This window comes from Acomys minous (assembly GCF_964271855.1).
Source record: "Acomys minous genome assembly, chromosome: 8".
In the NCBI taxonomy this organism is placed as follows: domain Eukaryota; kingdom Metazoa; phylum Chordata; class Mammalia; order Rodentia; family Muridae; genus Acomys; species Acomys minous.
Genome location: NC_140489.1, coordinates 41,355,399 through 41,382,260, shown reverse-complemented (window position 1 = coordinate 41,382,260; position 26,862 = coordinate 41,355,399). Strand labels below are relative to the sequence as shown.

General features: G+C 43.7%; 1 protein-coding gene across 5 annotated transcripts in view; it reads left to right on the top strand.

The window, feature by feature from the left end:
* SYNE2 (spectrin repeat containing nuclear envelope protein 2) overlaps positions 1-26,862 on the top strand; it is a 311,925-nt gene that overhangs the window by 67,658 nt on the left and 217,405 nt on the right. For all 5 annotated transcript variants that reach the window (XM_084791617.1, XM_084791618.1, XM_084791619.1 and 2 more), the window contains exons 3-12: positions 3,679-3,740; positions 5,537-5,632; positions 5,726-5,803; positions 5,902-5,994; positions 13,940-14,127; positions 15,244-15,440; positions 17,766-17,866; positions 20,620-20,721; positions 23,804-23,941; positions 26,628-26,792. In XM_084791617.1, coding sequence (XP_084647743.1) covers positions 3,679-3,740; positions 5,537-5,632; positions 5,726-5,803; positions 5,902-5,994; positions 13,940-14,127; positions 15,244-15,440; positions 17,766-17,866; positions 20,620-20,721; positions 23,804-23,941; positions 26,628-26,792 — 1,220 coding nt within the window. The remainder of the gene's footprint in view (positions 1-3,678; positions 3,741-5,536; positions 5,633-5,725; positions 5,804-5,901; positions 5,995-13,939; positions 14,128-15,243; positions 15,441-17,765; positions 17,867-20,619; positions 20,722-23,803; positions 23,942-26,627; positions 26,793-26,862) is intronic.

The following is a 26,862-nucleotide window of genomic DNA, read 5'->3' as shown; positions in this document are numbered from 1 at the left end:
AGTCATAATACTTGCCAGGCACTCATGTGTTTAATTCCACTTATTTTATGTTTCTTAACCAGGTCATTACCATTTTAAAGCCTTAAATTTGGTGTCACACTTGGAAGACTATTTTACAGTAGCCCCAGTGGAGGCCACTTGGCCCAGAATAGTGTAACAGAAGATAAAAAGTAGAGATATCCAGAATGTTTTGTGCGTGCATGTGTGTGTTCATGTTTGTGTGTGCTTGTGTATGCGTGAGTACATCCTTTTTGTTGTTGTTGAGGCAGAGTCTCTCACTGGCTGTCAGCGAGCCTCAGAGAGCACACCTGTCTCTGCTGCCTTGCTCTGGGCTTAAAAGCATGTAGTGCTGTGCTGGTTTGTTCTTGGTAAATTCTAGAGATCAGAGTCAGGGACCTTACTGACTCAGCTTTCTCCCCAGCCGCAGAGATTTTGAAGATGGACCTGAGAGGATTTCCCAAGGTATTAGGTAAGAGCTGAGAGATAAAGAGCTGAGCCAGCCAGTGACACAGGAGGAAACGGCGAGTGTGAGTCCTGAGAGCAGGAGGAGCCATTCCCTGTATTAGATGCTACTTGGTGATCCAGGAAGATGAAGGCTGAATACCAGCCATTGGTTTCTGTGTGAGGGGAGTATTGATACACTGATATCTTTGACTCATGGTGACCTGAATTAGAGCAATGTCAGTGGAAAGGTGAGGACCTGACTGCCTGGGGCCAATTAAGAGTAGGCGAGGAGAGGACCACCGAAAGACAGTGCAAATTCTTTTGGAGGGAATTTTATCACAGGGAGAGCAGACAAATGAAGCTGAGCTGATGGGGAGTAGGTGCTAAGGGAGGTTAGCTTCTTATTGGCAGAAGCAACATTAATGGCGTGTGTTTATCCTGAAGGCTCAAGAGTGGAGGAGGAAGGTGATTTATTTGGGCTAGAAAGGAGGGAAGTGTTTTCAGGTAGGTAAAAGAAAGAGGAACTAATGAGTGACAGGAGGCATCGCAATGACGGGGCAAGGCTAGGTGATGTATGCCAATAGGTCAGAGTGGAGTAACAGTTTGAAGGCTGTTCGATGGCATTGCTGGGTATCTTGGAAAGAAAAGTCTCATGGCCTGGGGCTGTAGCTTAGCTGGCACAATGCTTGCCTAGCATGTATGAAGTCCCGGGGTTAAAGCCCCAGCACAGTATAAGCCAGATGTGTATGGGGGGGCGCATGTGATGTCAGCATCTGGAAGGTAGAGGCAGGAGATCAGGAGTCCAAAGTTGTTACCAGCTACCCAGTGATGTTGAGGCTACTCTGGGCTACTTGAGGCACTGTCTCAAAAACAAACAAACAAATCAAGCATCATTCTAGCCTCATTTCTGTTGCTGTGATAAAATACCCTGGCAAAGGAAGCAGCTTAGAGAAGAAAGGGTTTATTTGGATTTTTGTTCATGGTTTCAGAAAAATCAAGCTGGGAATTGAAGCAGCTAGTCGCATCGCATCCACAGTCGCGTGCAAAGAGAGTAAATGCCTCCTTGCTTGCCTAGCTGTCTCCTGTCTCACGTGGTTCAGGTTCCCTGCATAAGGGATGTTGCTGCCCAGAGTCTTCCTGCATCAGTGAGCAACCAGTACAGCCCCCCACAGACATGCTAAGCTGATAAGAGCGCAGTGACACATGTCTGTAATCCCAACACTAGGGAAGGCAGGCAGGTCTCTGTGAGTTCAAGAGCAGCCTGGTCTATAAAGTGAGCCCAGGACAGCCAAGGCTTCACAGAGAAACCCTGTCTTGAAAAACCAATAATTAATTAATTAATTAATTAATTCCCCCTAAAATGAAATTAGGTTGCGTTAGGCTGGCAGTTAACACTAACTAGCACAAACAACAACAAAGAAAGGTCTTAGTAGAAAATGAGAGTAGGGGAAGAGTATTGGATGTTGGAAGAAGGAATGTGAAATTGCCATGCATCTGTCCATTAGTGGGAGAGAGGTATCCATTGTGGTTGTTGGGCATTATTGAGATTACCAATGGGTACTGGTGAGACTGATTATTACGGTGTGTGTGTGTGTGTGTGTGTGTGTGAGTGTGTGTGTATGTGTGTATCTCAACTTATAGGAAAAAAGAATTCGTTGGAGGCTTACAGTTTGAGAGGGCGAGTCCATGGCCATCATGGTTGGGAGTATGGTGGCATGCATGCATGGATGGTGCTAGATTAGTAGCTGAGAGCATTCATCCTGATCCACAAACACAAAGCACAGACCTACCTGGCAACGGCATGGGCTTTTGAAACCTCAAAGCCCAACCCCAGTAACATGCCTTCTCTAATAGGGCCACACCTCCTAATCCTTCACAAACAGTTCTGCCACTTGTGGACCAACCGTTCAAATATGTGAGTCTATGGGAGCCATCCTCATTCAAATGACCGCAGTGGGCTTGCCCTGGCCTCAGTCAGCAGTGTACACACAGGTTGAGGTGCATGGAGAAAAGTCACAAAGTGCCAATCAAAAATACAAGACAGATGAGGCGCATATGGGTGTCGGTGAAAGTTGATCATCTCATTTAGCATCTGGGGTAGACAAGGATGATGGGAAGGCTGTTGGCGGCCATGAGGGACAATGAAAGGCTGGCAGAACTGGTGGCTTGGAGTTACTGGCGGGGTCCTTGAACCTGGGAGCCGGAAGAAGAAAATGCAAAGCTGGAGAGTGATGTTCATTGAAGAGATGCATTAGACTGAGTTTAGAGAGGCAATAAAAATGCTGTCACGTGACAGTGCACGATGGAGGCAGGGGAACATGTGTGTTTACGCATGTGCATGTCTGCTTGTTGACTGATAGCAGTAGGAGTAAAGAGCAGCATGGTGTGAGCTGTGGTCGGTTCACACTTACTCAAGCAAGGCTGTGAAAAGCGGGCGGAAGTGGCAGTGGATGCCCAGGCTCCTGTTTGTACCCGCCCATCAGATGAGGAGGGTTGGGGGGAGGGGGAGACTCAAGTTCAGTGCTTGTGTTCTTAGCCCATAGCATGGAGGGTTTCTGCTCACCTGAGGGAGTGCGATGCTGAAGGAAGCCTAGCTGGGCTGCCTGCCCAGAGGGAAGGAAGGTAGATTGTGGTGTTTACTCCATCCCCAGACCCAACACCCGCCTGGCTAATGAGAGCATGGCTCATGTGTTTGCTAGATGCCGGTTGGTGCTGGGCCCACTAGGCTAGTCATTTGCCTCTCAAATCAACATCCAGAGGCAAGTGCTTGTCACTGCCTTGCTACCGCTCAAGGTTGCATGGCCAAATCTAAGTCTCCTCGTGGTTTGCTCAATACTGGAGCATTTTGTATGATAAATATTTTGATGCAGCACCAAGGTCAATCTGTAAGGACCTTGGTGAACCTTTGAAGCATCTTCAGATGTCTCAGAGGGATTCAGGGCTCTGGGCTAGGGACGTTTCTCATTCTTTGTTAATTTCTTGAATAGTACAAAGCTGTGAAAGATTTTATTTTTTTTTCTTAAAAGAAGAAAATTGAAAACCATCATTTTTTGCCATTTGAGCTGTGGCTTTATATATATAATTTTATGTGCTACTTGAACACCTGAAATGTAGTCTGAGTCTGACTGAGTCTGTGGACACAGTCCTAAGGTGAGGGACTTTTGATGCTTCCACGGGTTCAGAAGGAGTCTGTGGCTTCTTGTGTTGTGACCGTTGCTGTGTCTTTTTTCCTAGCCGAGCAGGAGGACACTCAGAAGAAAACCTTCACCTGCTGGATAAACTCACAGTTGGCAAAGGTGAGGATGAAAGTGACATTACATCGTGAAGACAACGGTTGCTTCCTCACTCCAGGGTAGCAGATGCCTGGAACTCCAGCACCCGGGAGCTGGAGGCCGGAGGATGGGTGTTCAAGGCCAGCCTTGGCTGTGTAGTAAGTTCTAGGTCAGCCTGGGCTATATGAGACTCTGTTTATAGCAAACAGATGAACACTAGAGCAGAACAAGATGTAGCGATGGCGTGTAGGGGGTCATGGGATGTGCTGTTGCTCACCTTGGTGTCCTGGTTTACTTGTTACTGTTGTTCCTGGAACGGCAGCAGCAGCACCTGTGAAGGATCTGGACAGTGCTGTAGAAATGTTTAGAGTGGGAGCACTTCTTTCATCAAATGACGAAGTAACAACGTGATATTTGTGTTGACTGACGTGTGTTTAGACACCACCCTAACCATGTTACCTGTGATGATGACGAATGCTTATGGCATCTCCTGTTTTAAAACCATAGCTTATTAAACAGTACACTATAGAGCACCGTTCGTTTTCAAGTTAATTTCACTACTTTTTTACATTTTAGTGTTTGATGAGGGTTTTTTTTTTTCTATGTTAACCAGGCTGGTCTTGAACTCTTGGATCTCTTGGATCTAAGTGATTCACCTGCCTTAGTTCCTGGGCAGCTGAGTCTATTTAGAAGGGCTACCACCTAGCTCACATTTTCTTTCCATTCTTTGCCTGGGCATTGAATTCAAGGCTTTTTATGCTAGGCAAATATCCTGCCATTGAGCTATAATTTTTTGAATCCTCTATAATTATTTTCTTTTATTTAAAAATTATTTACTTATTTCTTTGTGTATGTATGTGTGTGTGTATTTATATATATACATACATACATATATACATATACATATACATACATATATATATATATACACACACATCCATGCATACAGGTGCCCATGGAGGCCAGAAGAGGCCTACAGATCCCCTGGAGCTCCAGTTTTGGGCAACCAAGTATTGGTGCTGGGAAATGAACTTGGGTCCCCTTTAAGAGCAGTACATGCTCTTAAGCACATTAAGCCATCTCTCCAGCCATATTCCTTTCTTTGTTTGAGATGAGGTCTTATTAAGTAACCCTGGTTGGCCTGAAAGTGACTATGTTAGACCCAAGAGGTCTTGATCGTTCGGCCATCTTCCTGCCTCTGTCTTCTAATGCTGGAATTTCAGGCTCATTTCACTTTGCCAGCCTTCCATGGGACTTCTAGATGATTTTACAGTATTGCTTTGTGAGACAGACTGATTCCTACGCAGAAGGCCCTGATCATACACTTGCCAAGGGAGAGTGCGGGGCCGCAAACCCAGCCTCAATCCAAGTGCCACTCCTTCCTGAGTCTCAGTGACACTGAGAACCTCAGACAATCTGGATGCCTGGTGAAGGACTCTCACACCCCTTTCTCCCTCTCTGCCCATAACACACAGAGTGCGTCATTCTGACCAAAAGGTGACGCATTCTCAGCGTTGTAACCTGCTCTCCCAGTGGGTTACTTGTGGCCTGATACTGAGCGTCTTTGTCTGTAGTCTATGCACAAGGTTTGGGGCTGTGAAAGCTTCACCCAGAGCATTGTGTCACTGGGAATAGGCCAGGAGATAAGTCGGGCTCACTTGTGTGTCTTACCACAAGTAACTCATGAGTACTGTGGCATTCTATAAAGAAAATATCTGCTGAATCTCAGCTGCTTTTGAAGACACAAAGCCCACTGTAGAAGATGCTTAACAGTGGCTTTTGGGCCCTTGGCAGATTACTTTCCCTGTTTCCTTTGGCAGCACACACCTCCCTCGGTTATATACGACTTATTCGCAGACGTCAAGAAGGGACACGTCCTCCTGGACCTGTTAGAAGTCCTCTCCGGACAGCAGTTGGTAAGAGTTCCAAATGACACCCGTCTGGGTGTTGGTTTTGTTTTTTAAAATGTACTTCCTGTTTCTGAGTAACGCATGTGCTTGAATTTCTAGCCTCGGGATAAAGGCTCTAATACATTCCAGTGTAGAATCAACATAGAACATGCCCTGACATTCCTGAAAAAACGATCTGTAAGTATGATTCACACCTGCGAGATTCACAGGCGGGGCTGGCTCAGTGGGTGGCTCCCCACCTTGCTCCCCTTTAACCCATGTTTCTCTGTTTGCAGATCAAGCTAATAAATATCCATGTGGCTGACATTGTAGAAGGAAACCCATCGATTATTCTTGGCCTGATTTGGACCATCATACTGCACTTTCATGTAAGCATCTCGGTGATGGGAATACTGCTAGTCTCATGTACATGGTGGGAGTTGAGACACAGCAAGTGTGAGATGATGTCATTCAATGCTGAGCTGCTTCTGTAAACGGGACTAGAAATCTCCAACAGGTAGAAAGCAAAGGCTGCTTTTCTAATATGTGTATGATACATATATATAATATCTGTGTATATTTACTATATATATACATATTTGTATATATACATATATTTATGCACATACATACATGCAAACATATAATTTTTATTTGTTTTAAAGACAGGGTATCACTATGTAGTCCTGGCTGTCCAAACTCACAGAACTCACCCGCTTCCACCTCCCAAGTGTTAGGGTTAAAGGTGTGTGTCATCAAGCCTGTCTTGTATTAAAGATAGCCCAAGTGTTGGTGTCTGGTGGCATCTGTCACTTAATTAAGGAGTCGACTTGTTGTTTTTTGAGACAAGAATTTCTCTATGTAGCCTTGGCTGCTTTGGACTCACTCTGTAGACCAGGCTGGCCTTGAACTCGAAGTGATCTGTGGGATTACAGGGGTGCACCACCACGAGGAGTGACCTTTTATGATCATGCCAGACCTGCTTTTTGATAGGCGTTCAGTATAGTTTTGAACAGTAGCATTTCACTAACCATCTGCCAGTGTTGAGAAGGCGAAGCTTTGACTAGGCAGGTCTGATGTCTTCGTGGCTTTGTCCTTTGTCTACCATTGTTCCTTCTGAGCGTGTCCCTTCCCTCTTGAGGTTTGGGTGTGGCCAGAGTCCTTAGTAGGTGGCCTACTCTGCCTCACTGGGCTGTTTAAGAAAGCCTCCATCTTCCTTTTATGCTTTCCTGCTCATTCTCCCCCACTCTGTTCTCCTGGACCTGTGGGCTGACACAGTGACTCTCTGATAACTGGTGCATCTGGCCTCTCAAAGGAAGACACGTGGCCAGGTATGGTGACTCGCTCCTGCAGTCACAGCCTTGGAAGGGCCACAGCGGGAAGGTGGCCCCGGAGTTCAAAGTTAGCCTGAGCTACCAACTGAGTTTCAGGTCAGACTGGATTACAGTCACAGACAAAACACAAACAGAAGATAAGTAAAATAGTCCCTGGGACCCCAGGAATTTCTGTGGGATTAAGTGCCCCACGCCCTGTCAGGAGGATATCAGAGGGCCCCAGTGCTGGGCACACTAGCTAGGAAAGAAAGCTGTTTGTTTTTCCTTTGAACTGTGAAGAGACACCATATGAGACGGTACCTGAGGAGGAAGAAAGGAAGGATGCTTGTAGAGCATTGCTTTGTTTTCTGCTACACATGTGACAAGCTCAGACTGAGAGGCCTTCCTACTGGTTGAGATCTCTTTGGCATAAGCTGCATCTGCAGGCTTCTCAGGGTGCTTTGACTCACAATATAGTTCTTATTTGTTTAATGAGTCCCTGTTTGGATCTTAATTAGAGTCTACATTTCATTTAAACAAAAGAAGGCAAATGGCAGGTCTTTTGGCCCTTTGGCTGTTGTTTTCCATTTGGACTGTGAATGTCCAATGCTCGCTGGTCTAGCCTGAGTTAACCATCACAGTGCCAGTCTGAACTGACTCTGCATGGAGAGTACTTATTATTGTTTCTTTGAAAATAACTACATAATTATGTATGTATTGGGGAACTGATGCTCATTTTAGAAAGACTTAAAATATTGTACATCTAACTGATATAAACATTGGGACGTTTTTTCTGGATTACATGCATTTGTAGCTACAACAAAACAATATGCATGTGGATGATGAAAGCTAGATTTGGGAGTGTAGCTTTTCATCTAGAAGAGGAGGAAAGTGGGGTTGGAGACAGAAAACAGGGCCAAATATGGTAAGATGTTGACATTGGATATGTTGGGGCTAAAGAGACGGTTCAGTGGTTAAGAATGCTTGCTGCTCTTGTAGGGGACCTGGGCTTGATTCCAGCATCCACATATTAGTTCCAGGGCATGCAGTGCCCTCTTCTGATTTCATGGGCACCAGGCGTGCACATGGCACACAGATATATATTCAGGCAAAATACTTATATACATAAAGTAAAATTTAAAGTGTATGGATAGCTTTTAGGTGTTTATTCCCACCCTTGTATCATTCTAGGTATTTTAAATATAATTAAAAATTTCAATATAGGTGATAGGGAATAAAGATCTTTATAGTAATATTCAATCTTTATGTATGCAGAAGAAATCAATATATAGTCATATATAGGTCGTGCATAAGTGGATTACTCCAGCCAAAGATTGAGGATGATTCTGAAAATATGATCCTATTTGAACTACGTATATATAGACTTTTTTTTTTCTTGGCAGTATTCTATAATATAGCATAACAACAATTTTCATAGCATTTACACTGTGTTGTACATATTCCAGGTAACCCAGAGATGACTTAATGATGCAGGGGATTTGCATAGGTTATATGTAAAGAGTATGCCAGATAATATAAGGAACTTGAGCATCTTTTATGAGTCCTAATGTAAATATCTGATTTTTGATGGTCTTAGGTGACTCCTGTGAGTTACTAGACCACCCCCCCCAAAGGGGTCATGACTCACAGGTTGAGAACTGCTACTCTAAATTTATGTATGTTTTAATAGAGGTGTATGACATGACATTGGTCGTAAAGTATTCTGTCTCATTACTGGACAGCCAGAAGGCTCACTGTTATTTCTGACTATAAATAACTTCAATTATATCCCTAGGATATAATTGTGTACAACTCTAATTCATAGGCCAAGTCTTTAGAAGTGGAATTATGACGCAGGATTTTCAGTTTCAAGCTTTAAAAATTGGTTGGTTACACTTTTTGAAGTCAACTTGTTGAGGTCTAATATACACAGAGAAAGATATGCAAATTCCCATGTAAAGTGCCATGAATTTCCATAAATTAAACATCCCGACCTTTCTTTTTTGCTAAAGGTGCCCACTCTCTGGGCCCTCTTGGGAGGTAGCTTGACATTGTTAATTCCATAGAGTTGGAATCATGAATTTATTTTCTTCAACCCCCACATACCCCCTTGTGTGTGATTGTAATGAGGTGTCTTCCATCGCTCTCCCGTATGTGATGTCAGACTTATTCTCTGTTCTGCTTTGGGTACACATTTCTATCCTTGCTGGTTTTTAGCTATTATTAATTAAATCACTAGGGATATTTGTATATGTACCATTTAGCGTTTTGGGCTACATTTCCATTGGGATATATCTAGAAGTGGGATTGTTGGTTCCTTGGCGTTTCCCCTTTAAGCTATAGTAGTGTCTTATTCCATTTTGAGAGTCTATAATAGATCACACAGATTGGGTAGTTCATGATAACCAGATATGCATTGCTTTGTAGTTCTGAAGGGTGGGAAGTCAAGGGGCTTCAGGGGGCTAGGCTGGGATGTAGGCTGGGATGTAGGCTGGGATGTAGGCTGGGATGTAGGCTGGGATGTAGGCTGGGATGTAGGCTGGGATGTGGCCCAATGGTGGAGCACTTCAGCAATGGGCACAAGGCCCTAGGTTCCATCCTAGTGACACAACAAACAAACAAATCCAATCACGGGGGAGGGCATTTGGCAATGGCTTCTTTGCTCTGTCACCTCCCAGTGGGCTAGTAAAGGGAGAGAGAGAGAGGAGAGTGAAAGAAAAATGGCCTTAGCTCGTTCTTTTATGATAAAGTCATGCATCTGTGTTGGTGTTGGTGCAATCATCCTGAGAGCAGAGCCTTCAGTCCTGCTTCTGGAACGTCTCCTTCCCTGCACCTTCCCAGCAGGAATCAAGTTCCGGGATAAAACTGTTGGGCTGTGGCAAGTGGATGTTGCCAGCTTGTCAGGAAGGTTGTCTTTTGTATTCCCTGCAGGATCTGAGTGCTCTTTACCCGAGCCCTTCCTAATGTATGGTATTAAGCAGGTGTGGTGATGCACACCTTTAATATCAACACTAGGCAGGCTGAGGCAAGGGGATCTCTGAATTCTAGGCCAACCTGATCTACGTTGTAAGCTCTAGGACAGCCTGAGCTACACAGTGAGATTCTTTCTCTCTTTCTCTTGCTCTTTTTAAAATTTTGTTCTTCCCTCATACCATACCATACCATACCACACCATACCATACCATACAATACAATAAATACAATATTACACACACACACACACACACACACACACACACACACACACACACAATTTAACCTTGCTTTAAAATTTTTTATTCTGTCATAAAATACATCTTGACCCCAGTTTCATCTCCCCTGACTTCTCCCAGTTCCCCAACTCCTGCCCTCCCCTCCCCCGCCCCCTTTCCCCAAGATCCACTGCTCCCTTTCAGAGAAGAGCAGGTCTTCCAGGGGCATCTACTGAACACAGCATAGCACGATGCAATTTGACTAGGCACAGATCCTCATATCAGGGCTGAGCGAGGCGACCCAACAGGCGGAAAAGGGCTCCAAGAGCAGGAAACAGAAGTACCCCTAACCTCTGCTGTTAAGAGTCCCACAAAAAACACCAGGCTAAACAACCACAACATATTTGCAGAGGACCTAGCGCAGACCCATGCAGGCTCCGTGACTGCCACTTCAGTCTCTGTGAGCCTGGTCAGCTGATTCTGTGGCTGCATCCTCTTCTGGTGACCTCAAACCCTCTGGCCCCTACAATTCTTCCTTACCCCTTTTCCAAGGGGTTCCCTGAGCTCCAAGGGGAAAGACTTGATGGAGATCTCCAATTATTAACCTTGCTCTCTATGTGTTATCATTTATAGCAATTTTAAAATGTATTCTGGATAGAAGTCTTTTGTTGGACTGTGAAAATTAGAAATAACTTCTCAGACTTTGTGGCTTTGCCTTCTAATCTTTTAGTTACAGACAGGTACAGTTTTAATGTCGTGTGAGTTTATTAATTTTTTACTTTTATGAGCATTTCTTTTTGCACCTTGATGAAGCATGCCTGCAATGCCAGCACTGAGTTGAGACTCACACACGAGGATTATGACTTTAAGACCATCCTGGGCTACATAGTGAAACCCTGTCTGAAAAAGTAGGAAAAAATGAAAACAAAGCAAAATGAAACGTTCTATTGGTCAGGGCTATTCTAGAAAGCAACATAAGAAATCTGCGACTAGGTGTGGTGGCGCACTCTTTAGTCCCAGCACTCGGGAGGCAGAGGCAGGCAGATCGCAGTGAGTTCGAGGCCAACCTGGTCTACAAAGTGAGTCCAGGACAGCCAAGGCTACACAGAGAAACCCTGTCTCAAAAAACCAAAACAACAACAACAACAACAACAACAACAACAACAACACCCTTCTGCGATGCTGTCATGGGGAAAGACTTCTCGTTTCTCATCTATATCAATATTCTGAAGCGATTTCTTCAATTATTTTGTAGAACATTCTGATAGCATATCTGTGTGGTGCTGGGAGCGAAGCAAGATGGCACACAGCTGCCGTCTTAGCATTCAGAAGTAAGGCAGAAAATGAGCAGCTCAAGGCCATCTTCAGGTCCATAGCAAATGGGAGGCCCGCCTGGGATGCAAGAGACTCTGTCTCAAAGATAAATAACAATAAACATGAAGAAAAAATGGTGTTGGGGATTAGACCCAGGGTCTCCATATGCAAGTCTGAGTTTAACTGCTGAGTTGGAAGCCCAGCCTTCAACAGAATTTTCTCTCTTGATGGGCATATCCCATATCGGTTCTGTACAGAAGTGGGTGCTAACCACTGAACACTCAGAGTGCCCCGGGGTTTCGTGCCTACGATACCCCCAGATCTTTAGTAAGTCTTTGGAAACAAGGTTGGCACTGCCATTTATACTCGGTGTCTAGCCAGTTGATGCTTCCCAGGTCAGGTGGGTTAGGGGTGTTGGCTGCATCTGTTGTTTTGTTGCTGTTTTCTCATGAGTCTCGCTATGTGGTGATTCTGGGCTTAAGCGATCCTCCTGCCTCAGCCTAAGTGCTGGCACTTCCGGGGCACGCCACCGTATCTAGCACACACTATTGCTACGCATTATGCACTCATTCTGTGAATTCTGGAGTGAAACATTAAATGTTTCTATGTTCATTGATTTATCTTTTTAAGCCTTAGATATTATCATGTTGCTGTCCAAAATATTTGGATCAATTTGTATGTTTATCAGCAAATATATGAACATGCAGTTTTTTATACTTTTTAAAAATATATTTTATTTATTTATTACATATACACACCCGAAGAGGGTATTAGAACACATTATAGATGGTTGTGAGCCACCATGTGGTTCCTGGGAATTGAACTCAGGACCTCTGGAAGAACAGACAGTGCTCTTAACCTCTGAGCCATCTTTCCAGCCTAGTTTTTTATACTTTTACTACCCCAGAGGAAAACTTTTTGCCTGTGTTATGCACAGACTCTAGCCTCTGTGTATAATTTAGATTTTTAAAATGAATTGCGGGATTGCTTTTTCATGGTCTTTAAAATTATTTTTTTACTTATATGTATGCATGAGTATATGTGCATGTGGTTATGTCCATATGTGAATGCAAGTACTTGCCAAGCTCTGAAGAGGTCTTTGGACTTCTTGGAGCGGAAGCTATTGGCAGTTGGGATCCACTTGGTATGTGTGCTGAGATTAAAATTAGAGGCCTCTGCAAGCGCAGTATGTCCTTGCTCTTAACTGATGAGCCATTTCCCAGACCTGTCTTTTTACTTTTTTATTTTTCTTAAATACTTTTTTATTTATGTGTATGTTTGGGTGTCTGTGTGAGTGTACATCACATGTGTTGAAAGCATGTAGGAGACCATGGAGCTGGAGTTACAGGCAATTGTGAGCCACCTGATGCGGATGCTGGGAACTGAACTCCTGTCCTCTGGAAGAGAGAAAGCGTATGTGAGATGTGAGTGCAAGTGTCTGAGTGGACCAGAGGCTTTGGATCCCCCTGGAGCTGGACTTACAGGTCACTGTGAGATGCTCTACATGGGGGACAAGGACAGGGGACCCGACTAAGGTCCTTTGTAAGAGCAGCGCTCACTTTCAACTGCTGAGCCATCTCTCCAGTACTTTTTTCATGTCCTTATAAAAAAAGAGGGGTGCTTTTATTTATGGGAGCTGGAGGGATAGCTCAGTTTTTAGTATCACTTACTGCTCTCACGGAGGACCTAGATCCCAGCACCCACATAATCACCAGCAACTCCAGTGCCATGGGATCTGACACCCTCTTTTGGCTGTTGTGAGCACCACACAAACGTGTGGTATACATACATACATACATACATACATACATACATACATACATACATACAAGCAAAACACTCATGCCTATAAATAAATCTAAGAAAAAGAAAATGGATATATTTATTATTAACGTGTATGTGTGTGTGTGCACGCACCATGACATGCATGTGGAGGTCCGCACACAGTTTTAGGGAGTAGCTTCTTTCCTTTTGCCTTTACTTTGGGTCTGAGCTTTCAATTCAGCTTTCCAGGCTTAGGCAGCACCTTTTTCCTGTGATCAATTTTACTGGCCCACAATTTTTATGTTCTTAATGGTGATTTCCTTTTCTCTTTGGGGCCTTACCTGCCTGGCGTTTGGCTACATCTTCTTTTCCTGTATGTGCATTTGCTCTCAATGGTGTGTAATCAGAGGCGATGCCTTCCAGCCCATCCATTCTCAGCGGGCGCTTGACTAGCAGTTCCACCTGCTTCTCCTCACTTTAATGCAGCAGAGCCGGTGGTGGGATCTTTACAGGAAGAACGGATGCTTGCCCTCTGTGGGGTTCCACTCCCGGGTCAGGTGCAGGGTAACCCCTGTCCAGACCTAAGGAAAGCCGATTATAGTCCTAAGTGTCAAATGCTGACAGTTGTGTTTAGTGCTCGTTTCATGCAGAGTACGTCACCGCTAAAGAATACTCCTCGGGTGCTTGTGGCCGAGCAGCATGTGCCAAGCAGCATGTGCTAACGCGCATGCTAACAATTGTGCTTTCTTCAGATTGAGGAGCTTGCTCGGACTCTGTCTTGCGATTACAATCAACCTTCACCGGAGGTTGTGAGTGTGCCTGACTCATCTCCTACCTCAAGTCCTCCCACTAAGAAGAGCTCCAAAGCGCAAGCTCAAGCAAGATGGCAGCTGTCTGCAAAGAAAGCCCTTCTTCAGTGGGCTCAGGAGCGGTGTGCCACGTAAGTAGTTTGCTGTGCCCCAAAGAGACAGACAAAGACAGCTGTGTCCATCCACACCAGCTCATGGACTGTCGGACTGACACACGGAACGCTCACCGAAACACCATTTCACAGTGAACCTTCCAGAAGTGGATCTTGTTGAGCTTAGCTACCTCTGATTTCAAAGATGGCAGCTTTACCCCAGTTGCTGTGTTTACGTGGTTTATTCCTGTGGACAGATAAAGCGCTATTTAAGCTCCTCGCCTTTTTCCCTTTTGCGATGGGGTCTCACTGTGTAGCTTTGGCTGTCCACAAACTCACACCCACCTGCCTCTGCTTCCTGTGTGCCGGGATTAAAGGCACACACCACCATGCCTGGACTATCTTTCTTCAGGCACAATTCCCCCATGCATCTAGAAGGTAGTTGCCTCCGTCAGGTATTTGCAGCAACAAACCAAGTAACTAACATAAGTAGGTAAGACTCTAGGCCACAGCATGCCTGTAGAGCTCAGAGGGCACGTGCGTGGAGTTGGGCTTCTCGTTCCACCTTCAGGTGCCTTCTGGGGATTGAACCCAGGCTGCCAGGCTTGCGTGGTAACCACTTCACTTGCTGAGCTATTTCACCAGCCCAAGATGAAGTACATGATGACTGGAAGTGAATGAGCGAATGAATAACTACTATATAAAGTATCATGATATGGTCTCTTTCTACAGTTTAGAGACAACACTCTGCATTTCTTGGAAATTCAAATCTATTTTCTAATTGATCCTAAATGGACCAGATAAGATACAGGTTTATTTTTTAAAATTTACATCATCATCATCATCATCATTGTGGTTTTTGTGTAGGGGGGGGAGGGTATGTGTATACATGCTATGGCATGCATGTAGAGGTCAGAGGACAACTTTGTGGGTTGGTTCTTTTTTTACTGTTATGTGGTCCTTGAGGATTGAACTCAGGCCCCCAGGCTTGCACGGCAAGTTCTTTACCTTCATGTATAGCATTTATTTGATTCCCTGAGTTAGGTCTTAGTTACCATTGTGTACATTGGAAGCATTTTGATGCTTGGTTGTTGTTGGTTTGTTTGTTTGTTTGTTTGTTTTTTAAACAAGTCTACATTAAATGCTTTTGCATAGGTCCGAGTCTGTCAGTGTGACTGATTTTAAGTCAAGCTGGAGGAACGGGATGGCTTTTTTGGCCGTCATTCACGCACTGCGACCAGACCTGATTGACCTGGATAGCATGAGGCACAGATCCAACAAAGACAATCTGAAAGAGGCCTTCGGGATCGCAGAGCGTGAGCTGAAGATCCCTAAGCTGCTGGAGCCAGAAGGTAGAGTCGGCTTGGTTTTGAAACTTACTTGTTTTAAGTTCCAGCATGAAGTTGATTTTGAAGCAGCATCCGTGTTGGTAATCAGACCCGTCTCTTTTCATGCCGGAAGGTTTAACTCTTAACTGAATGTCATGGAATTAGGACATCACACCAGTCACCTAGCTTTTGTCATCGAGGCTGCTGAGTGAAAGCGATGCTTTCATTGGGAGTAACGTGAGCCTTTGTCTTTATTTCCTTGTAGGAGGATCCGTGTTGTGTTCTTGATTCTGTTTTTTCCCCCTGAGCTTACAGCTCTCCTGCAAGGCTGAGTCTTGAATTACGCTTGCTCATATATCTCCCTGTTCCCGATCTCGCCTCCCACGCGCGGCTGAGGCAAGCAGCGACTGCTCGTGCCCTGTTCTCCTTCTGTGCTTGGCCACACTCCGGCCTTCATTCTGCTCCATTCCTTGTGTTCGCTCATGAACAAGAAAATTCTCAAAATGCCAATCTTAACTTTATAGGATCATTATTAAAGTGATTTCTTTCTGCAGAACACTTTTCTATGGGTTGTATCGTTTCTCAAGTATACCTTACACATTTATAAGGATTTTAATATTGGCTTGGGAGACAAACGCAGAAGAATCTTTGGGGTTGATGCTACCCTGGTAAACATAGCAAGCTCTGGGCCAATCAGGTCTACATAGTGAGAGGTGGGTCTGTGTTTTAAAAAATAAAAAGAGGTGACCAAGGAAGGAAGGAAGGAAGGAAGAAACAAACGAACAAATGAAAGAAAGAAGGAAGGAAGATAAAGAAGTGGAGTGAGCAAGCCTGCTCAGGGGGTAAAGGCTGCCAAGCCTGCTGACTAATTCACTTCTTGGAACTCAAATGGTAGGAGGACACAAGCAACTCTCCCAAGCTGCCCTTCGATCTCCACATGTGTGCTATGACACGTGCCTCTCCTCAGCCAAATGAATAAGTGCCCAAAAATGAACTGACTAGTGAAAAGCGCAATGAGCCAACAGATGCAACGTGTAGCTCTACTGTCTCTGGAGGAGTGTAGATTAGACACCATCAGTGCACAGCTCTCCAAATCAGGAAACACGGACTCCTAGACTTGCTTATTATACATTCGACTTCTGTAGATAAAGCTCGCCTGGTGCAATGATTGATCAGTAACAAAGAATGTTATATACTTTGCAATGAAGTCCAAATAGACCACGAATGCTTTTGTTTGAATTTTATCACACTCTTGTAGCAATCATAGGCTTCAGGCTGCAGAAGTATGAGGGCAACGGCATGAATGTCATTTGGGAACTTTCTTTATGTTAGCATGTAGGAGGAGTAGCAGGTATGTCAGAATCCCATTTGTTCTTCGGTGGCATGAATGCTTTCCTTGACCGATGGAATAGGTTTTTTTATGTTAATTGCAACATGGCAGCTCTAGACAGGACATATTTTAGTATCTGTGTTATTAACAATTGCCTCAGTGGGTTTTTTTTTTTAAGATGTCAGTAAAAGGACACATCAAGTCCTTATGTTTGTACTTTTGTGGTGTAAGTATAGCCAGCATGGGCGTTCGGTAGCTATCACCAAATCATGGAACAGAATTGGGAGATGTGGGTTAGATAGTGCTCTTTCCTCATTCAAATGCAGGTGAGTGCTGGTGCTCACCTGTAATCCCAGAACTCAGGAAGTAGATGAGGCCTGTTGGAAAATACATAAAATAAAGTAACAATTTAGTAGGCATGAGTAAGTCTCTAAAGCACAAAGAATAGCAACAATGAAGTCTTTTCATTGGGAAGTGTTTCAGTATTTATTGCTTTTATGGTAATTATACTGGCTCATAGAGGTCAGGTTTATTCATTCCATGAGCAAGTGGGTGAACTCTGAATGTCCTGAACGACTCGTCTGCTGGTACAGCGTATACTTTTGGAAACCGTTTATTGTAGAGGTGCCTCATGTTCCAGGAATCAGTAACACTTGCCATGAATCCCTGTATCCCGAAGGATCCTGTGTACCCTGTCTTCAGAAAGAGAAAGGCTTGTAATTTCTTCTTTCTACACCTCGATTGCAGTGCCATCATATATACCCACCACCTTGAACAACCCTGTGTGTCTTACTCTGATGCTGATGACGCAGTGCTAGCGTTCTACCTACTTCTGTCTGATACAGATCTAAGCTCTGAACTTTTGCGTGGATGTTGGAGCCAGGAGAATGAGGAGCGTGCAGGGCTGGTCCATGGCTTTGGGTACTTCAAGGGCCGCTGAACCCAGTGTGCTAGGCCGTCGTCCTCTAAGTGTGGGAAGCCTCTCCTGCAGCTGATGGGTGGTGTGCTGTGTCTTGTAGATGTAGATGTCATGAATCCTGATGAAAAGTCCATCATGACTTATGTGGCGCAGTTCCTGAAGTATTCGAAGGATGCGCCTGGCCCTGGAGGTCCAGCTCAGGTATGTCTTTTTAGCTGTCTACTCAGTTTCTCTTGGTTGTACACTAATGGTTTGATTTAAAAAAAAAAAATGCTGGGGCTGGAGAGATGGCTCAGAGGTTAGCAGTGCGGCCTGCTCTTCCAAACGTCCTGAGTTCAATTCCCAACAACCACGTGGTGGCTCACAACCATCTATAAACGTGATCTGATGTCCTCTTCTAGTGTGCAGGTGTACACGGAGGCAGAGCACTGTATAATAATAATAAATAAATAAATCTTAAAAAAAAAAAGCTGAAATGTAAGTCGCACACAACTTAAATGTGCAATTCATGCTGGGCAGTGGTGGCGCACACCTTTAGGGATAGGCCTTCTATGCTGTGAAGCTTTCTACTAGGCCCAACCTCTTTGTTTGCATCCATTGCACAGGATGAGTTGTGAAATAAAGCTGCCTTTTGAACTATTTTAAGCTTTATTTTTTGTTTTGGAGGGATGGGGTCTCTGGGGCCCTGGATACCCTGGAACTTGCCTTATAGACCAGACTGCCTTTTGAGTACTGTGATTAAAGGTGTGTGCCACCACACGTGGCTGTTTGTTTATTTGAGTATTTTGCTTGCGTGTCTGTGTACCACATTCATGCAGTGCCCATGATGGCCAGAAGAGGGCACTGGGTCTCCTAGAACTGGAGTTAACAGACCGCTGTTAACAGCCATGTGGGTGCTGTGAGCTGAACCTTGGTCTTCTGGAAGCGCCTGGGGTGCTGTTGGACCACAGGCCACCACTCCAATACTTTTGAACATTTAGAGATAATAAATTTTTGAGCCGGTCTCACACCTGTAATTCCAGCACTTGGGAGGCAGAGGCAGGAGGATCTCTAAGAGTTCTTAGGCATTTATCTACCTGACCATGCAGCATTGCCCTGCAGTTGAGCACGCTTTGCCATGCCTCCAACTGGTAACTTTTTGCCCCCTTTTGCTTCTAGCTTTGTCAGTATGAAGTTGTGTGATTCACATACAGGGAGCCACTGTGCTCTGCTCTTGGTCTTTGTTTGTGGCGATTTCCCGGAGTTGCTGTTAAGTGGCTTTTGATTACTCAGTTTCCAATCACTGAGCTAAAAAGAAGCTCACTTGTGCCTATGAGGATAAGTGAGTGCAGCGAACGTGGCAAAATACCAAGTAAAATCGAGTAAAGATTATTTTACAATTTCTTTAAAATGGCTTCCCCGGGCATGTTTAAGTACCTTTTGTCTGATGAACTGGGCTGCCTTCCTAACTGCTATGACAGAGGCTGTCAGCCACATTGCTGGTTCTGGATGTGACACTCTGCGGGAAAACTAGGCTTAGAAATGTGCTGGTCATTTCTGACCTACTGAGAGGCTCCTCCGTCCCAATTAATATTCATATAAAGATAAAAAAATTTGATTGTCTATGAAATTGGGTGCAAAAATATTAAGCAGCCCTCTTGCTTACTAGATGGAGAAGGCAAGTGGACAGGAAACTATAGCCCCCGGATTTACCCTCCAGCGTCAGAATCTGCAGTCGGATGCAAGCAAGCCTGCTGACGCTGTCAGGGGAAGGGGCTCCTTCTCTTCTGTCATAGGATAGCACATTCCGAAACTTTGCTAGTGGTTTTGGTTTGTGGCTTTTTGTTTGTTTGTTGCTTTGCTCTTTTGCATCTTTAAGGCATTCATGGCAGTTTTGGGTGTGAATGTTTTTGGCTGTGAAGCTGGATAGTGACTTCGAAGGTAGTCAAGATGGCTGAGTGGGTGAAAAGGTTTGACATCTTCTGAGCAAGCCCGATGACCTGAGCTCAACCTCTGCAACCACGTGAATTAGGCGGAAGGAGAGAACGGACTCTGTAGAGTTGTCCTCAGACCTCTATGTTCTTGACTTGCCACATGTGTCTCCTCCTTTTCCTCCTCCTCCTCATATAGAGTAATAATAAATAACCTCCTCATATAGAGTAATAAGTAACATTAAAAAAATTAAAAATGATCTATGATGATGTGTCCTAAAAAAACTGAATAATGAAAATGGCCATTTATTAATATATTGTTGTTGATTAATTTGTATATATTACTTAGTTAATAATATATCAATTAATGGATACTAGAGATTTATTTACCTTACTTATTTGTGTTTTTGTTTTGTTTTGCTTTGTTTTGTTTGTTTATTGGAGACAGGATTTTTCTACGTAGCCCTGGGTGTCTTAGAACTTGCTAAGTAGACCAGGCTGGCCTTGGACTCCCAGAAGTCCATGTGCCTCCCTCTGCCTTCTGGGTGCTGGGATTAAAGATGTGATGGCTGTTTATTTACTTTTATGTCTCGGCATGTTTGCCTGCATGTGTGTATGTATGACAAGAGTGTGCCTGGTGCCTATGGAGCCAGAGGGAGGCCATGGGATCCCCTGGAATTGAAGTTACAGACAATTGTGAACTGCCATGTGGATACTGGGAGTTGAACTCAGGTCCTCTGGAAGAGCAGCAGTTGGCTTTTAGCCTATGAGCTCTCTCTCTCCAGTCTCCATTAAAAATATATAAATATTCTTGTGAGAAATCTTTTTTACAGTATGACTTTCAGGTGTTAGTTTCAGTCAGCTTTAAATGTAAGGAGATGCAGGAGCCAGCAGAAGTATTACTCTTGGCATAGTGAGTCACTAGTGTAAAAGTAACAGTCCAGTGCTCTTTCAAGGTGTCAATTTTATTGTTCATAGAAATCACCAAAGCTTTGTAGGATATATGTGTGTGCATGCGTGCATGTTTACATGTGTGAATTACAGGCCAAGGTGAAGGATGCTCTGGTCTGGCTAAGTCTACAAGAGAAGAGACTGCAGAAGATGCTGAAGGATTCAGCAAGTGAGACCTACTGTAACAAGTATCACGTGAGTACCTTACGTACCTGCTTGTACTGCTCTGGGGAAGAGTGGTAAGCACACGGTTAGAAAAGCACCGTTGCTGCGGGGAGACACCATGACCATGGCAACTCTTACAAAGGAAAATTATTTAAACATTATTATTGGGGCTGGCTTACAGTTCAGAGGTTTAGTCCATTATTATCACGGCAGGAAGCATGGCAGTGTGCAGGCAGACATGGTGCTGGAGAAGGAGTTGAGGGTTCTACATCCGGATTGGCAAGCAGCAAGGAAGGAAGCCTGAGACATACTTTCTCCAACATGGCTACACCCACTCCATCATGGCCACACCCACCCCATCATGGCCACACCTCCTAATAGTGCCACTCCTTATGGATATTAGAAATAGTGTAGATATTAGATAGATAGATTCAGATATTAGACATGTAGATATAGATATTAGATATATAGATATTATAGATATTAGAAAACTCCCAGAGAGTAGTATTTAGTAATAAACAACCCCAGGACTTGATGCTAGATTTCTGGACACTGTGCCTCTGAAGCCTTCCTGCATGCTCAGTCAGGGGCTTTGGCCAGGGCCTGAGATCCTGCATTGCTAATGTTATTGTTGATGATGTTGTGGTCCATAGTAGTCTGAACTACAGGGCCCTACAGCAAGGATGCAGACTATAGGCCCTGGCTCTGGACTCCTGCTTTTGTAAAGAAAAATGGTACCAGCATAGAGTTGTGTCTACTTAAGTCCTCTTTGTAGTTATGCCCATGTTATACCTGGGCCTGAGCCGATGAGAGAGCTTTATCATTTTTCCCTCTGTAATGCGAGATCTTCCATCTCTGATTTTGAGCAGACCATTCCCTCATCATGAATATTGGATGAAAGGAAAAAAAAAAAAACCCAGGAGGTTATCATTGCGCTATGCAGAATTATAGCACAGGCCTTCGACCAGGGATCCTGTGTACAGTGGTGATGTTCTCACTGGACACTGCCCATTCGCTATGAGCAAGCCCCACCCCCTGCCCCCCACCCCCCACCCCCGCTGAGAAGTCTTTTACAGGCTGACGCATCTCCCTGAACTTGGTGGTATTAATTCCATTTCACACAGGAAGACATTAAGTTTTAGAGGCCCTGCATGGCTTCTCTGAATGTATACAACGTTCCGAGAGTGGAGTGTGGCTTTAAGGTCCCAGCTCCTTTGACATTCTGTTGATTTTTCTAAGGCATTGTTAATTATTAACTGTACGATCTTGAGGAAGCCAGTGAGGGTTTCTTAGAACCCGTTGTCTGTGTGACTTTGTGCTTCCCACCAGTTCTCTGTCCTGAATAAGGATGATATTGTCAAGTGCTTGCACAGCCCTTAACGCCTTCTGGCCCTTCATTGCCCCGAGGGAGCTGGATGAATCAGCCTTTCCAAATTCAACACTGAATGGATCACGTGACTTGTGGACCATGCGGTCCTGTTTGGCTTGGAGTCTGTAGGGGAGGGAGGGACCAGAAATTCTCTTCGTCCTTTGATCACCACAGCATCGGATCTGTGGGCTTCTTCCCCCAGGCACATGTCTGAGGTTGAAGAGATGCCCCGTGGTCAGCCAGAGTACCTTGCTCCCACTACCTTGTTGACTTAGTAGTGTATTGCCCCGGCCTGCCTGGGTTCGACTGATGCTCAGGAGGAGAATTTTCCTGTATAGGGACAGAACACAAGACACGAAGAAGGGGGCAAGTCTGGATTCTGATCAAAGCCCGTTTATTGAAAAATTTCACAGAGTTTATATAGGCACAAAGGCATGGGTATTTGCGTAAACAAGGGTTGCTATGGATACCTAACTCTGGAATGCTTTAGCAGGTATCTACCTTTACAGCTGCTATAATTGCAGGAGAGAAATTCCAGAGAGAAAGGGAAGTTGTCAAAGATCTGGTTAGTCAGGAAAAAGTTCCTGCAACTGCTGCTCGCAGGCGGCAGGCCTTTAATCTGATTTTTACCAGTAGTCTTACTGGAAAAGCTAGTTTATAGCCAGAAAGGAGTAGCTTTTACTATGAGCTCGGGGGTCTTAGAATGACCGTCCCCCACAATAAACCACAACAGGTGTCTAACTGCTGAACCATGACAGGGTCAGCTGGTTTCTGGTAAATGGCAGACTGCTGAAGAAATAGGAACCTAGGCTCTGACAGGATGGAAGAACATTGGCCATATAGCCTGTCCCCTACATGTATCAGAAGCTCGTGTTTCTTCAGTAAAAGGTTTTATGATGCTATTATCAGAGATAAAGTAATTTTTTGCTGTTTATTTTATTTGTTTATTTATTTATTTTCAAGGCTAAATATTACCAATTTCATCAACCTGCCCATGAACTCTTGAGTTCAAATAACTTTTTTTTTTGTCTCAGCCTCTCACATATCTGGGACATAACAGTCCCTACTACCATACCCAACTTATATTAAGTATAATTAGGAGTATTATTAATGATTTTATAATGTTTTAAATAACACAGATTTGGTAAGTCTAAAACACTACTACTACATACAAGTGTAAACCAAGAAAGGCTTGTTCTGAAATCCCAGTGCAGGCGGAAGGGGATTTATAGTGTGTGTGGAATACGTTAGGAGGGTTGGCACAATCTATGTGAGTCAAAAACCACTTTGGAAATCATTATGTGGCTCAGATATGTATTCTGTGCAGTTGGGAGGCTGAGGCAGGAGGATTGCCGTGAGTCTGAGGTCAGCCTTGCATATATAGTTCCATAGCCGTCTGATGTAGAGAGTGAGAGCCGCCCCAGAGGGGTTAAAAAGAACTGCCAGCTGCTCTGGGTTGGACAGATTTTACAGGTGGCATCATGATCTGTCCTGTAGACAGATGGCTCTGCCACGCCTTTCAGTAGAAATCCTGCAGCTGACATACACCTATACTGTTTTCCAGTCACTCAAATTATTAGAAGAAGCCAGGTCAGAGAGGGGTCCCGAACTCAGAGATGTTTACTTTTGTCTAAGCCAGACTTAAACATAGCCTCTAGCTATAGACTTTGAGGTAGCAGATTACGTTTCATAAACGGAATTAAGTGTTGTAAGGTTAATTATAAAATGTTCCTCTAATCGCAGAGTCTGCAGTCCTTTATGGAGTCACTGAGTGAAGAGAAGGCATCCTACGTGGATGTCCTGTCACCGAAAGAGAACATGAACGAGCCAAACGAAGACCAGTTACAGCTGAGGCAAGGCTGGACCGGCCTCGTGCACCAGGTGACTGTGATAATGATACGTAAATATGTAAAAGTGTCGAATACATAGCTTAGCAGAACTCTTCTGGGGGCAGCGTTGCTTTGCTGGGTGAACACTTGACTCTAGACTTCCATCAGGAATGCTCTGGGAGACAGGTTAGATGCTTCATCAAAAAATAAGATCCTGCTTTGTTTTTTTCCCCCTTCCATAACATTATTTAGATAGGAGTTGAATTTTAAAAGAACTTTATAGCGCTCTGCTTAAATACAAGATGATCCAAAGTTACACTGGCCAGTACTTCTCGGGTTTTCATGGTGGATAACGTAGCATTTGCTATTGTAGGTGATTGACGTTTTGGGTGAACTGTAGCCTCTTCCCTCCCATCATTGGTCAGTATCAAAGATGCTTGAAAAGCTATATGGAGGACGTGGGAACCCAATAGGACGATGTGTATGCGAGTGTCATACACACTTGTGGTTTTCATTCTTTCAAGTTTATTAAGATTTGGTTTACAGTCCAGCATGTGGTGTAATGGTAGAGCCACATGCTCTTTCGAAAAGCTCGTATTCTTCAGCAGTTTGGTATAATATCAGTTAAGACAAGGTGGCCAGTACTCTTGTCATCCTGCCAATGTCTTGACTGGCTTTTGCCTAGTTCCTTAACTGCTGAAGTTTAAACATCTGTAGAGCTGAGTGGTGGCGGCGCACACCTTTAATCTCAGCACTCGGGAGGCAGAGGCAGGTGGATCTATGAGTTCGAGGCCAGCCTGGTCTACAGAGTGAGTTCTAGGACAGCCAGGGCTATTACACAGAGGAACTCTGTTTCAAAAAACAAGACAAAAACAAAACAAATCTGTAGGACCCCTCTTTAATTTTGTCAAGTTCTGTTATGTGCATTTTAAAACTTTATTAGGTGTATGTAGATTTATAATAGTTATGTCTTTCTGACCAACTGACACTGTATGAAATAGCTCACCAAATATAAGTAGTATAAATATTCATATTTAATAGCATACTACTAAATTTATATATTACTTATATTTATTAATAATTTTATTATATAAAAGTTTATATTTACTTATATTTATTAATATGTTTAGTATATTATAATATACAACTAAGCATATTAAGTAGTACACAACTAACATAGGTAGTATATTTAGTGAGACTCTTGCTTAGTATCTACTTTATTTGATATGAGTGTCATGTTCTGATTTTGATATTCTGATGCTGTTTGAATTACACATTTCTCCTTCATTTATTTTAACACATTAAGTCTTTATGGTGTGTCTATTAAAGACAATACATAGACTTTTCTTATTTATTCTGACAATTCTGACCTTTTAATAGGAGTGATTAGTACATTTATACTTAATATAATTGTTCCTATTTCTTAATTTAAGCATAGCTTTTTACCTTTTGTTATTTATTCGTTTGTTTGTTTGCTTGCTTGTTTATGGTTTTTGTTTTTTTTCCAAGACAAGGTTTCTCCTTGTAACCTTGGCTGGCCTTGAACTCACAGAGATCCACCTGCTTCTCCCTCCTGTATGTTGGAATTACAGGCATGCGCCACCTTGCATGGCTGCCTTTTACTCTTTAATTTGTATATTCTCTCTGTTTTTGAGTCTTCATTTTTTAAAAAATCTGTTTTAACATATTCGCTTTAGGCTCTGCTTGTGTATTAAGTTTTTAGTGATTGCTCCAGGGGTTACAGTGTGCATCCTAAAGTGTTTATAATTTTGATCATGGCAAATTCTTATTGTACAACTTGTTTTTAGCATGTAACATTCAGTTTTTAAAAGTTTTTTTTTTAATTTTCAACTTATTATTATTCCTTAGACTGACTTTTTGAGCCACACAGTCTCTCTGTAAGTGCAGTAAAGTGAGTGAATCCTACAATGAACTCTATAAATTCATTTAAAAATCACTTCCCAGAGCATTCTAGAACCCGACATCTATAAAACAACTAAAGCCAATTTCCTCTATGTTGTTATAAAATAAAAGCAAATCCAAAACATTTGACTTTACTGAAAAAAAAAATCAGGAGCCAGATGCTGGGGTGAAAACCTGCTAGCTCGGAGTCAGAGAAAGCACCCAGTTGACCTTCTTACTCACCTCACGTCTCAGAGGAAAAAGCCCAAAAAGCTCTCTAGCTCAGCTGATATCCCAGGAGGAAAAGGCCGAAAACTCCAAGGCCAAAGGCTTGCTAGCTCAAAGCTCAGAAGCCTAAAAGCCTGCTTCTTCTCCACCCTGCCTTAAATACACTTCAACTCAAAGTCCTTCCTACTCTTTAATCCCTGTCAGCTGGTTTCTTGCCCTATCTCTTCACCTAGGGTTAACTTTATTAAATCCTGTGTACAGAAAGCTCTTGGATTAAAAGGTGTGTGCTAGGGCTGAGCCACACCAAACAAGAAACAGGTTTTTACATTTCGCAATCTTGGAGTTCACAATGGGATCAAATATCCTGCAGCATCTCTATGCAACTAATTTGAGATTCTTCCAAACCTTTCTTTCTCTTGCGCCTTCTTTTCCAACAGCTTTCAAACTAATTACTTTTCTCCTCTGCAAATAGTAAAATAATATTTAGAACTAAGAAGTTTGCCCGTTGATAACATTCTATGGCTTTCTGAGGCACATGAACTGAACATGCGTCAAGGAAGGGCTAGGCGAGGCGAGCGCTGACAAAGGACGGTTCTGCCTTATTTCAGATCGCTGCATGGAAAGCCCAGCTGGATGACTCCTTGCCTTCCCCGCTCAAAGAGACTGATGCGTGGCTCAGGGATGTGGAGGGGCTTATGGAGGAAGGGCTGCCGACCTCCCAGAATTCCTCTGAAGCCATGACTCTGATCCAAGGGAAAATGTCTTTATTCAAGGTAGGAAAAGAGATTTGTGGAAAATTCCACCCTTTGTTCAGGTCGGACCCTGAGGAAGATTGTATTCTAG